This window comes from Schistocerca serialis, chromosome 11 (genome assembly GCF_023864345.2).
Source record: "Schistocerca serialis cubense isolate TAMUIC-IGC-003099 chromosome 11, iqSchSeri2.2, whole genome shotgun sequence".
Lineage (NCBI taxonomy): Eukaryota > Metazoa > Arthropoda > Insecta > Orthoptera > Acrididae > Schistocerca > Schistocerca serialis.
In genome coordinates this window covers 41,452,971-41,465,473 of record NC_064648.1, presented here as the reverse complement: position 1 = coordinate 41,465,473, position 12,503 = coordinate 41,452,971, and the positions used below count along the sequence as shown (strand labels likewise).

Here is a 12,503-nt window from a genome sequence, read left to right as displayed (position 1 = left end):
GATGGGGGTCATTGGTCTATAAGGAAGTAGCACCCACTGTGACCAACAAAGGCATGTAATGGTAATGGGACAAGAACTGTGGAAAGAAAGTGAAGTAAGTGTAATTTCCATATAGCATGTACTGCTACCTTTTACTTATTTCCCAGTATCAACAAACCCAACCCTAAAGGTCTCCCTACTTCTGGTCCTGTTATGGCTGGGTACAATGCTCCCACTGTATGAACCTCTACCTTTGTGGACCAATACTTCCATCAGTACCGTCTGTAACCTCCCATTCTATATTCAAGACACTGTTCAGTTCCTTCACTGCCTTTCCACAGTTCCTTTCCCATAACCACCAGACTACTTGTTGGTCACTGTGAATGTGATTCCCTTTTATACCAGCATCTTCCACACCCATGGCCTTGCAGCTGTGGAACACTACCTTTCCCAACATCCTGCTGATATGAAACCTACCACATCTTTTCTAATCTTATTAGCCAACCACATCCTGACCTATAATTAGCCCTTTCAAAGGCTGAATCTATAAACAAACCAATTGCAGTGCCATGGGTAGTTGCTTTGCAGCATCCTATGCCAACTTATTTATTGGCCATCTAGAGAAGTTCTTCCTATCCAGTCAACATGTAAAACCCTTTGTCTAGTTCAAATTCATCGATGGCATTTTCATGATCTGGACTCATGGCAGGGACAACCTTTGCTCCTTCCTCTGTAACCTTAACCACCTACTCCCAAATCCTCTTAACTGGATCCTTCAAAGCTCAAAGAGCCACCATCCTAAATGTTGATCTTCACCTCTCAGATTGCTCCATTAATACATCCATTAATGTCAAGTGTGCTAACCACCAACTGGACCCTCACTTTAACAACTGTCACCCATTCCATATCAAAATGTCTTCTCCCAGACGTGCCAATTCTCCTGATTTAAGCAGGAGACTCCCGATTTTTCCTTCTTCCTCCCAATCTCTCAACATTGAAGACCGATCTCCCGATTTTCAGAGCAGTTTCAATACTTTCCTAACTATTTGAAAATCCTGCACCTTCAATATATTGGTGGATGACAAGGTATGGTTGCTACTTTTCTATGTTAACTTGATAGATTGGTGCGGTGGCTGTCGGGAATGGCAGTAGGCGTAGCTCACGTTTCGTATCTACAAGGAAGTAAGGAACTTATCGTTGGCAGCATTCAGAGACAAATGAATATCTTTCAACTAGGGCCAATTTTCTCCGCTTCTGGTAGCACCAGCGGAATCGTAATGTCATCGTGGACAAGGAGTAGTCAATAGTTGCTCCAAGCGAAGTGATTAGCATTGTTGTGTCTAAAAGGCAGTGTTGCCAAGTTAGGGGATTTCCCCCTAAATTTAGGGGGAATTAAGCTGCCTAGGGGGAAGTTACAGAGATAAATGTTTCATGGGGGAAAAATATTTGTGGTTACTACCCTCCCCTACCCTCCCCTCCCCACACCTCCGCTCAACAATTTCGTTCTTGACTCCCTTTTACTGCCCCACCACCCCACTTGCTTACCCGATGGTGTGATAAATTATTTAGGGGAATTTAAAGTGCAATATAGGGGGAAACGGTGCACGAGGGTTGGCATCACTGCTACAAGACAATTGTCTAGAACGTAGGATCATTGTGTTCTCAGTTCTGTTGCGCGATTTGTGTACTCAGTAGTAGTTCTTGGCTGTGTATCTTGGAGGTGTTGATTATTTTTCATACAGAATGGCGAAGAAATATGATGCAGTGTTCAGAAACGTGTATAAGGAAGAGTTTCCGTGTTTAAGTGAATCGAGGAAGGGACAAACTTACGCATTTTGTAGTTTATGTAGGTGTGACTTTTCAGTAGTTCATGGTGGGAAATGCGACATTCTTAAACATGTGCAAACTAAAAAACACCAGGAGAGTGTCCATTGTGCAGAACGGAACCATAAACTTAACTTCTCGGGTAAACCCCAAAATGTAGATTCTGTGATGAATGCCAAGGCTTAATTTACCGCATTTATTGTAGAGCATAACTTGCCTGTAAACTGTGGCGACCACGCTGGGCCTTTGTTTCCCAAAATGTTTCCTAATTCTGAAATTGTGAAACGATATGGGGTGCCCCAGAACAAAAACGACCGCTATCCTTACAGAAATGTGCATGGAAGTAAAAGCAAAACTTATTATGCACTTGCAGTCAAATCCATTCACTATTGCTACCGATGGTAGTATTAAAACTGACTTTAAGTTATATCCTATTATCGTATCATTCTTCAGCCCTGAACTCCATGAAATTCAAAATTGCCTGCTCTCTGTGCCTAATTTAAAAGGGAATGCCACTAGAGCTAATATTGCTGATCTTCTACTTTCAACTTTATGGGAATTCCATATTCCATTAAAAAACTGTCTGGCTTTTGGCGCTGATAATGCTCCTGTAATGGTAGGGCTAAAACAGGGTGTGGCAGAATGTTTGAAGCAAGAAATTGCTAGCTTAATCATTGTAGGCTGTTCTTGTCACCTAATTAATCTTGCTGCTAAGAAGGGGGCGGCATGTTTGCCTTTAAACGTTGAAGAAAATATTATTGACATATTTTATTATTTGGAAAGGAGTGCAAAGAAGAAAGAAAAATTTAGAAAGTTTCGAACTTTACATGACACAGAAATGAGGCAAATTCTGAAACATGTGCCTACGCGATGGTTATCGTTGAAAAGATGTTTGGATAGGATTTTGGAGCAGTGGTACCCTTTGGTTAGTTTGTTCAAGAGTGAAATTGTAAGTAAGGATTCCGAAGTGGAAACTTTGAAGAATTCTAAAATTCCAAAACATACTCAAAATGTAGATGTGTCTATGTCATATCACAAGTCCAAGCACTGTGATAAGATTTCACCACACTCCTCACTTAAAAGAAAAACCCAATCATCAGTTTTACAGAAAACCATTGACACTGTGGACCATGCTTTATCATGTGAGGAACAACTGTTCATGTGTCTGTCATCAAATTTACGTAAATCTTTATGGCTTATGCTTTCAAGTTTTATGCCTGTGTCTGAGAGCCCAAATGTAGCTCTTCAGTCAAGTGCCCCACATATCCACTTATTGAGGTCAATTTTGGAGGAACTTTTGATGAATGTGATGGCAATATTTGTGAGACCACTCATTATTAAAACCTCCAACTCTCTTATTGATATAGATTATCACATTCCAGCAAATCAAAAGGATGATTGTGATCTGATGATAGGAAATTCTACATAAGTCTGTAAGAAAATGTTTCTTATCATCATGTGATTACATGATACACAAATTTACATTCCAAGATGAAGTTTTAATGCATGCAGAAGTTGCAAATATTTCTATATTTGGCAAAGCATCATTTTCGAGCCTTAGATCTTTCATAGACAGATTTCCTAATAATTCTAACTGGCGAAAGTGAACACTTAGATACAGAAGTTGATGTTCTTCACTCTCAGTTCTGTAACTTTCAGCTGGAAGAAACCAACTTAGCAGCAGAGAGAACTGATGTTCAGTGGGCGTTGGTAGGTCAGAAGAAATTGGCTGATGGGGTTCTTCAGTATGATAAACTTGCAAAGGTGATGCTGGCTATTTTGTCAATTCCACATAGTAATGCAGAAAGTGAGAGAATTTTTAGCACAGTTACAAAGACCAAAACTCAGTTCAGGTCCATGCTTTCAGAAACATCCTTGGAGAAATTTTTGATTTTAAAATCAGTTCAAAAAGGCAAGTGCTTTGAGCAGAAATTTAGTTCAGAGTTTTTGAAGAAGGATAAGTCAGTTAATGGTGTGCTGAATAAGTAACTACCGTAATCAGACAAATTCAGACTGATAAACTATTCAGATTATTTGCTAAGCCTAACATGTACATCCTGTATAAAATTGGTTTAAATCTGGGAAAGATGTCTTACAGATATAAGATGCCATGCAAATATGGGTTGCATTATGAAATGAAAACGTGTGATCATTTAACAGTGATTTATTCATGCAAAAACTGTGCTAATGTCAAAACAGAAATCTAATATACGTTAATTTGTTTCCTCGGACCGTAATTTCAAACTGTAGTTCTCTCGAGAGCACTTCATTTGAATGTGTGTGAATCCAAAGAAACCTGCAGAGCTCATCATTCATATTGTTCAGCATGTTGAATGATAAATTATACAGTCTGAAGACTCAGGTATGTCCATTATTTAGTATTTACATGTAAATAATAAAGCAAATGTAACTGAATTGTTACAGTTATTGAATTATTGCAACTTTAATCATCAGGGATGTGTTGTAATTCACAATAGTACACCGCTACAATTCTCATGATTTTTCACTTCTGAAAGTTGGCATGTCTCCTATTCCACATAGCCTGCTCACAATCCTGCACCCCATGGGTCATTCCCCTGTCATTGACACAACTGCAAAACGTGTCCCAGACATCCATCTACCACCTCCTACCACAGCCATGTCACAGGAATCTCCAGCGCAATAAAAGACATGGCCACATGTGAAAGTAATCAAGTTACATATCAGCTATGATGTAATTACTGTACAGTATTCTAAGTGGACATACAAGTAACCTACTTTCCACTTGTATAAATAGTCAGCACCAAACTGGGGTAAACCACAAATGTGCCCATCCAGCTGGTGGACATGCTGCACACTACAACACTAATAACTTCTACAGCTGCTTCACTACTTGGGCCATCAGGATACTCCCACAAGCTCAGGTTTCTCTTAACTACGCACTTGGGAATTCTCTCTCCTGCATATCCTGTCTCTTGTGATCACTTTGGCCTAAACCTCTGGTAAGTTGTTTCCCATTGGCTCACTTTGCCCAATCTCTCTCTCTCTCTCTCTCTCTCTCTCTCTCTCTCTCTCTCTCTCTCTCTCTCTCACACACACACACACACACACACACACACTCTCTCTCTCTCTCTCTCTCTCTCTCTCTCTCTCTCTCTCTCTCTCATCCTTCATCTCTGTCTTCCTCATCACCACCATCCTCCCATTTTTTTCTCCCCTCCCTCCCTCTACCCCTTATACACTCAACCCTCTGAATTCCTTCCATCTTGTTGGGCAGCTACATAGTCATGTGATGAAATACCTGCCTCACATTACTCTGCTATCCCCTGCTTACCTTGTGTGTCCTTGCCTGCCTCCCCCCTCCTCCCCACCTCCATCTACCCAGGCTACTACTTTCAATAATCAGCATGCTGCTACTGTGAGTTTGTATGTTAAAGTGTCTCATGGTTGTGTGTGTGGATGTGTATAATCTTACTGTAAAAAGAGCAAGGACTTTGTGAAGTCTGATGTTCAGTGCTTTCTGTTAAGTGTTACTGTGTTCCACACACCAGTCCTCTATAGATAAATGGTTGCCTTGCCCATATTTTATGTACTTCTGTATATTTCTTCCACATTGCTGCCTTCCCTTCTTCCATAAGTGTTGGCTCCAATGAAATACAGATTTCATCGTATGAAAATCGAATTTAAATCATAACTGATTTGCAGAGAAAGTTGATATGTAACGGATGTCACTGCACAGTGTTTAAGACATCATGAGCTATATAACCTCCACCTGCTTGTGAACTGTGGGGAAACAACAGATTAGATAGGCCTTCAGTGGAAACAGTGTGTGTCGCTGGTCAGAAAGGCTAAACTCTTATTGTTATTCAAACAAGAAAGATACAACTTTGAGGTTGGTTACAGATTCTTGAAAACAAGAACAACAGAAAAGGTGGAATTATTTTTTAAATTTAATATCCAAAAGTTTTAGGTAATGTTAGTGTGTTTTACGAGAGCATAATCAGAGTGAACAAAAAGGTGTAGTAGCGTATTTTTTTGTTGTAATTGAAGCTTAAATACACTTTAGAAGGGACTGCGTGTTCTGCCTGGCCTGTTGTGATTTCAGCCCTTTATGCAGTTTTTAAGTGACAGCTGTAACAACATAAATTGTGCACATCCGAACTTTAACTGGTCTTCAAGCAATTTTTGTTTTTGCAGCTGTCTCCTGGAAGTAACATAAAAGACCAAAATGCAATTGTGCTGGATAAATACTTTTGATAACAGTCCAGGCAGAACATGTTGTCCTTTTTAAAACTAGATACAGTTGTTTCCTGTGCTTGTCTGATAGCACAGTTAAATACAAACAATGGTTACAGTGTGCTGACAGTGGATCTGTGCTTGTATGAAATATCCCCCACATTTGATTGGTTGCTTGGTTGGTTAGTTTCATGTTCCATGGAAATCATCTGTACAGTTAATCATAATTATGTGGAATGTTATTTTACATTAACGTTACATATTTGTATGTAAATATGGCTACATGCCAGTCATAGACTGTCTTTTTTAATACAGATGTGTATTAGTAATTCCTACCACAACATTTTACAGATTACAAAAATTGAAGTTCCTCTAGAATAGGAGTTATCTGATAGAAACTTCAATTGTTTTTCAAATTTAACTTTGCTGCCTATAAGACATTTATATGTGATCAGAAATTGTGTGGCGTCATTGTTTGTGTCCCTTTTTGAGCTGGAGACATTCTTAATATGGAGTAATTAATGTCATTTTTTCTTCTGGTATGGGAATTGTGTACATCATTGTTCCTTTTGAACTGCAGTGGGCTATTTACAACAAACTTCATGATCAAATACACACACTATGAAGCAGAAGTCAAAATGTCTACAAGAGCTATCCTAGAATATTACTCCATATGATGTTACTGAATGAAAACATGCAAAATATGTCACCTAACTGATTTGTCTCTCTCCAAGATTTTTGATGATTCTAAGTGCAAATGTAGCTGAATAAAGTTGTTTTAAGAGTTCCAAAATGTGTATTATCCAGTTTAAATTCTTATCAATATGGAAATCTAAAAATTTTGAACTTTCTACTGTAGTTATTATTTTCTTACCATGTGGTTCACTTATCATTGGCTTTGTGCCTCTAGATATGTAGAACTGAATATCTTGCATCTTTCTGAAATCAAGACTGAGATCATTCACAGAAAACCACTCAGTTATACATTTAAGAATATTATTTAGCATTTCTTACATTGTAGTCAGTATGCTTGTTGTGGACAGACAGAAAGTGATGGAGGATCTTCAGTCCACAGGCCCCTAACCCAGCTTGCTGAAACTGAAATATAATGTTCTAACTCTTTAAAAATAATGCAGAGGAATCAGAAACTATGACAGTAAGTAAAAGTTTACTGTTGTTTAACAAAATAGTATATTCTGATGAATGTTCACTTGAACAAGTATTAATTTTGCAAATCATTAAAGTCATTAAACTTTTTTTCAATTGTACCCAGCACTCTACACAGTTCAGAGGTGATTTCTGTGCTTAGTTCCAAGTAAATCTTATACAGTTAATTGCTCACCTTAAAAGTGGAGAATAATCTAAGCCATTTGCCATGTGGTTTTCTGTAACCAAACATTGAAAATGAGACATGGACTTTCCAGTAAATTATTAATCCATGTGTGTTCACTTTAACACATTTGCACTAAATAGGTGTGATATCTCATTCAGTCAATAAACAATCATGTCAGTCATCATTAATGCCATCTGAGGCTAAGCAGACAAAGTCGGGACAGAATCACAGTACATTCTGTAGCAGGGCATAACATGTCATGTATTATTGACGACAATCAAATCGTGTCTCAAGTGAAGACACCTCTTGGTACAGATGATAAACAGAACACCTGCCATTAGATAGTTTTCAGCACCAATAGCAGTGCCTATTTAGCACCTTTTTGACCACATAATTGTTTATATCATTGTTAGCTGAAGATTGACAACATTCTCCATTTTTGGTGAGTAAATCTGTGCTCTATTTATGTTCTATAAAAATCTCAGCTCAGTAACTTTAACTTCCAGAATTTTTCAAACAGAACCAATGGTAGGCAGTGATCTCTGAACTACAGTATCACTCTTTTCTTTTTTGTAGATTTGTTAAATTCCACTATCATTGTGAATATTGGTACAGCTTCTTTGCTACATATCTTCACTACATTTTAGCTTTGTAACTTAATTGCAAAGATTAGTTAATCTAAGTTGTTTTTTATAATGTTTGATGTGAAAATTGGCTTTTACCCAATAAGTCAGAAAGTAAAGAAAGAAGCTTCATGAAAACTTCTGCCATATGTTTTTTACATAAAATTACTCCTTAATCCAGTAGCACAACTTTTTTATTATTACATGCTTTTGAAATTTTGTAAAAAGCTGATTTTTGAGACAACTAATCAGCAGATTATACTGTGACTCAGAACATTTGACATCGGCATATACACAATCTGGCCAAGTCTTGTAACAATATTTAAACATTTAATTTTGCATTAGGTTATTGCACAACTCTTTATTCGCTGTGCTTGGCATGCATCGGGCATTGCTGGCCTGACCTTGACGGAATCCCGGGGGGTAATCCATCTCTCACTTGACACCACCAACATGCAGACACGGTGCTGGGTTCTCCACAGTAGGAAACTAAAAATTCCAGCCTCTGCTTTTTTTTTATTGAATGCTTGTAAAATTCAATGAGTTGATATGTAAGTGCCATTCTCAGTCGAGAAGCTCTTCAGGAATGAACCCCACCCCCCCCCCCCCCCCCCACCAACCAACCTTGTTCTTGGAGTTTCAACGAAGTTTGGAGTTTCAACAAAGTTTACAATTTGCAACAATGTCCGTAGAACTGATTGTGGCCCTTTGGTCTGAGTTGAGTGGAGGAACTAAACCAGAGACTTTGAAGGTTCTGTGACAAGTTAGGCTGTGACTTCCTAGACTTGTGCTATAGGGTTGAGACCTGTAGGTTCTCACTAAATAGGTCAGTTGTGCACTACACATCAGAGATATCACATCAGGTATCTGACTGTGTGTGGGTGGGGGGGGGGGGGGGGGCGGGAGGAGGGGGTGGCCCACAAGGGTTTTTTAGATTAGGCAACTCTCCATCCATTCCAGATAACTATAGCTGTAGGAAACCCAGAAGTATCAATGTAAGATGCAACGAAATGCCTCCCACAGGTGAGTTTTAAAATGCTAATGGTACACTGTCGAAGCATTCACAACAAAGTGCCAGAGTTTGAAGCACCCATGAAAAGCAGTGATGCTCACATAATACTAGGTACAGAAACCTGGTTGAAACATGAAATTGATAGCAGTGAGATTTTTGGGGAAAATTTAAGTGTAAATTGAAAGGATAGGCAAATTGGAAATGGAGGTGGTGTATTAGTTGCAGTAGACAAGAAACTCAAATCCACCACGATAGAAATTGTCACTGCATGTGAAACTGTTTGCGCTAGACTCTGTGTCAGGGGTTAGGCATAAAATGACAATTGGATTCTTCCATCACCCATGAGTGTCATCTCCTGATGTAACCAAAAACTTTAGAGTAAACATCAGTTCACTTGTACGTATATTTCCCAATTATACTGTAACCATTGGTGGTGATATTAATCATCTGACAGTTAATTGGTAAAATTATAGTTTTGTTAGTGATGGGCACGATAAGACATCCTATGGAACTTTACTAAATGCGTTCTCTGGAAACTACATAGAGCAGATACCTATGAACCCCATTTGTAATGGAAATATGAGGGTTGGAACTTGTAATAGTGGCAACTATTTATTTACTGCTCATACAAAATAGATACGTGTTTCAAAGTTTTAGTGACCTTCATAGTAGTCACAGCATCGGTTCAAATGGCTCTGAGCACAATGGGACTTAACATCTGAGGTCATCAGTCCCCTCACCAGCATTGTGTATAACCCGTTGCCAGTGATGTGGAAGTCGTAGGATACTCTTTAGCAGTGCCAGTTACACTGACATTTCAAGTGGCACGGTCTATTTCCCAACAAATTTGTAGCAGTTCTGAAGTGAATACTGTGAAGTGTTTCCTTCAGTTTAGAAATAAAGTTGAACTCACAAGAGCTTAACTCGGGAGTGCAGGAGGTGGTGTAGCACTTAGCAGCCCCATCAGTCAAACAAATCAGTAACAGCTTGCACTGTACATGCTTGAGCATTGTCCTGCAAAATGATGGTCAGGTCCTGGAGAAAGTATTATCACTTCTGTCTGTATGCTGTTCATTATTGAACACAACCTATGACCAGCTAAGTATGTTGTCTTGGATAGATAGTGGTTGTCAGATGTAGAAGTAACTTCAAGTGTTCCCCAGAGATGTGTGTTAATGCCCTTGCTGTTCATGTTGTAAAATAATGACCTTGCAGACAATATTAATAGTAAAATTATGCTTTTCGCAGATTATGTTGTTATCTATCTATCTGAAAGAAGATGCATAAATATTTCAGTCAAATCATGATAAGACTTCAAATATTGTGCAGAGACTGGAAACTTGCTCTAAATCTCAGAAATGTAAAATTGTGCACTTCACAAAATGAAAAAAAAAACATAGTATCCTAAAACTATGAAATCAGTGAGTCACTGTTGGAATTGGCCAACTCCTACAAATGCGTTAGTGTAACACTTTGTAGGGATATGAAATGCAATGATCACGTACTGTTAGTCGTAGCTAAAGTAGGTGGTAGACTATGGTTTGTTGGTAGAATACTGGGGAAGTGCAATCAGTCTAGAAAGGAGATTGCTTAAAAATTACTCATGTGACCAGTTCTAGAATATTGCTCCAATGTGTGGGACCGATACCAGATAGGACTAACAGGGGATGTTGCACATATACAGAGATGGGTAGCACAACTGGTCACAGGTTTGTTTAATCCATGAGAGTGTCACAGAGATACTGAAGGAACTGAACAGGAAGGCCCTTGAATATAGGCATAAACTTCCCCTGGAAAGTCTGTTAACAAAGTTTCAAGAACTGGCTTTAAATGATTACTCCAGTAATATACTACAACCTCCTATGTATTGCTCACATAGGGACCATGAGGACAAAACTTAGAATAATTACTGCATGCACAGAGGCATTCTTCACATGCTCCATATGTGAATGGAGCAAGAAGAAACCCTAATAACTGGTACAATAGGATAAACCCTTTGCCATGCACCTCACGGTGTTTGCAGAGTATAGATGTAGATGTAATGAGGTTAATATTCTGCTCAGCTGGGATATTATTGTAGAATACTTCACCTTAAAAATTTTGGAAAATCATGGACATAGTGAAATGGGTTGGTAGTTATTGATGTCACTTCTATCATCTTTCTTATAGTAATGTTTGACAGTGATTTGAGTCTCTCTGGAAAAATGCTCTGCATTAGTGATGGCACTTATTATATGGCAGTATGCCTTCAGTACTCTGTTGGAAACACTATCAAATCCAGGTGAGGTTTTATATACAGCTCAATTTTACAAGGAGAACTGGATGAGACAAGCATATGATTGTATTTTATGAGAGTTTACTTTTCAGTATACTACTCTGGATTTTCTCTTGAACTGATTGTTACTGTATTACCTATTACATTTTATAAATGATCATTAAACGTATCTACTACCAGTGACTCATCATTTATAGCCCTTCCATTTAAGTTGTTGTGTTGTCTACTGTGGGAGTCAGCACAGAGACAAACAAGGAAGGAGAGAAGTTGCGGTGGCCAGGGGCAGGAATCCAGAAACATCTGTACAAATTCTAATTAAAAGTAAACTGTATAAAACAAAACTTGACTTATGCTTCTTGTACCCTCTACATACTAGTACTTTACTCTTGATTACTACTCACAGAATGCAGGCTAAGTAACAGCAATCAGCAATCACTGGGTGCTGAGCTCTGTCTTTGTGCAGGTGTGGCGCTGCCTGCTCATTCCATTGGCGTGTGGGTCAGCGCTTTCTCGATGCTGTTTCTTGTTGTTGCACTGGTCGATGTGCAGTCAGTGTTTTAGAACTGCACGTAAGTCATTAGTGATGTCCTGTTCTGTTGCCAGTCATCCTGTCTCTCATTTTACTACATTCCGTACAGTCTTAAGTCTGTTGTCAGAATTATTGATTTGGTGTAATGTGCATATTCCTTGATCTTCAATAATTTTTCTTAGTTATTTTTAGCAGTTTCTATAATGTGCATCTACTGCAGACTCTTTGTCTTTCCCTTGTCACAAGTTACTTTAATCCCTATAGTGAGCCATGTCTTCGTATACAGCTGATATCCTTTTTGTTTAGCATCCTTTTTTTGCTTCTGGTATGAATTTATAATGAAATAGATTAAATGTTTGCTAACATTTGGTTCAGTATAAATTTCATCCAAGGTCATTTCTCACACACTACTCTTAAAAACATTTGTCCTAGAGTTAAGAATATTACTAAATGGATAGATTGCTACACACCATAAAAGATAACACATTGAGTTGCAGACAGGCATGAAGAAAAGACTGTTCCACATTGAGCTTTTGGCCAAATTGTTCTTTAGAAAAGAAAATACACACACACACACACACACACACACACACACACACACACACACACACACACACACGACCACTACCTCCGACTGCTCCGGCCAGAATGGAATTGTTGCAATGAACGAAAGCAATAGTCTGGAGTGGGATGTGAAAGGAGAGATAGCAGGG

The 12,503-nt window shown here is 38.6% G+C and overlaps 1 protein-coding gene across 5 annotated transcripts in view; it reads left to right on the top strand.

The window, feature by feature from the left end:
• LOC126427104 (zinc finger protein 708-like) overlaps positions 1 to 12,503 on the top strand; it is a 171,137-nt gene that overhangs the window by 40,044 nt on the left and 118,590 nt on the right. The window contains exon 3 of one of the 5 annotated variants that reach the window (XM_050089319.1): positions 7,087 to 7,174. The exons of the other annotated variants lie outside the window; for them this stretch is intronic. Within the exon in view, the coding sequence (XP_049945276.1) occupies positions 7,169 to 7,174 (6 nt within the window). The 5' untranslated portion in view covers positions 7,087 to 7,168. The remainder of the gene's footprint in view (positions 1 to 7,086; positions 7,175 to 12,503) is intronic. 5 annotated transcript variants of the gene reach the window in all.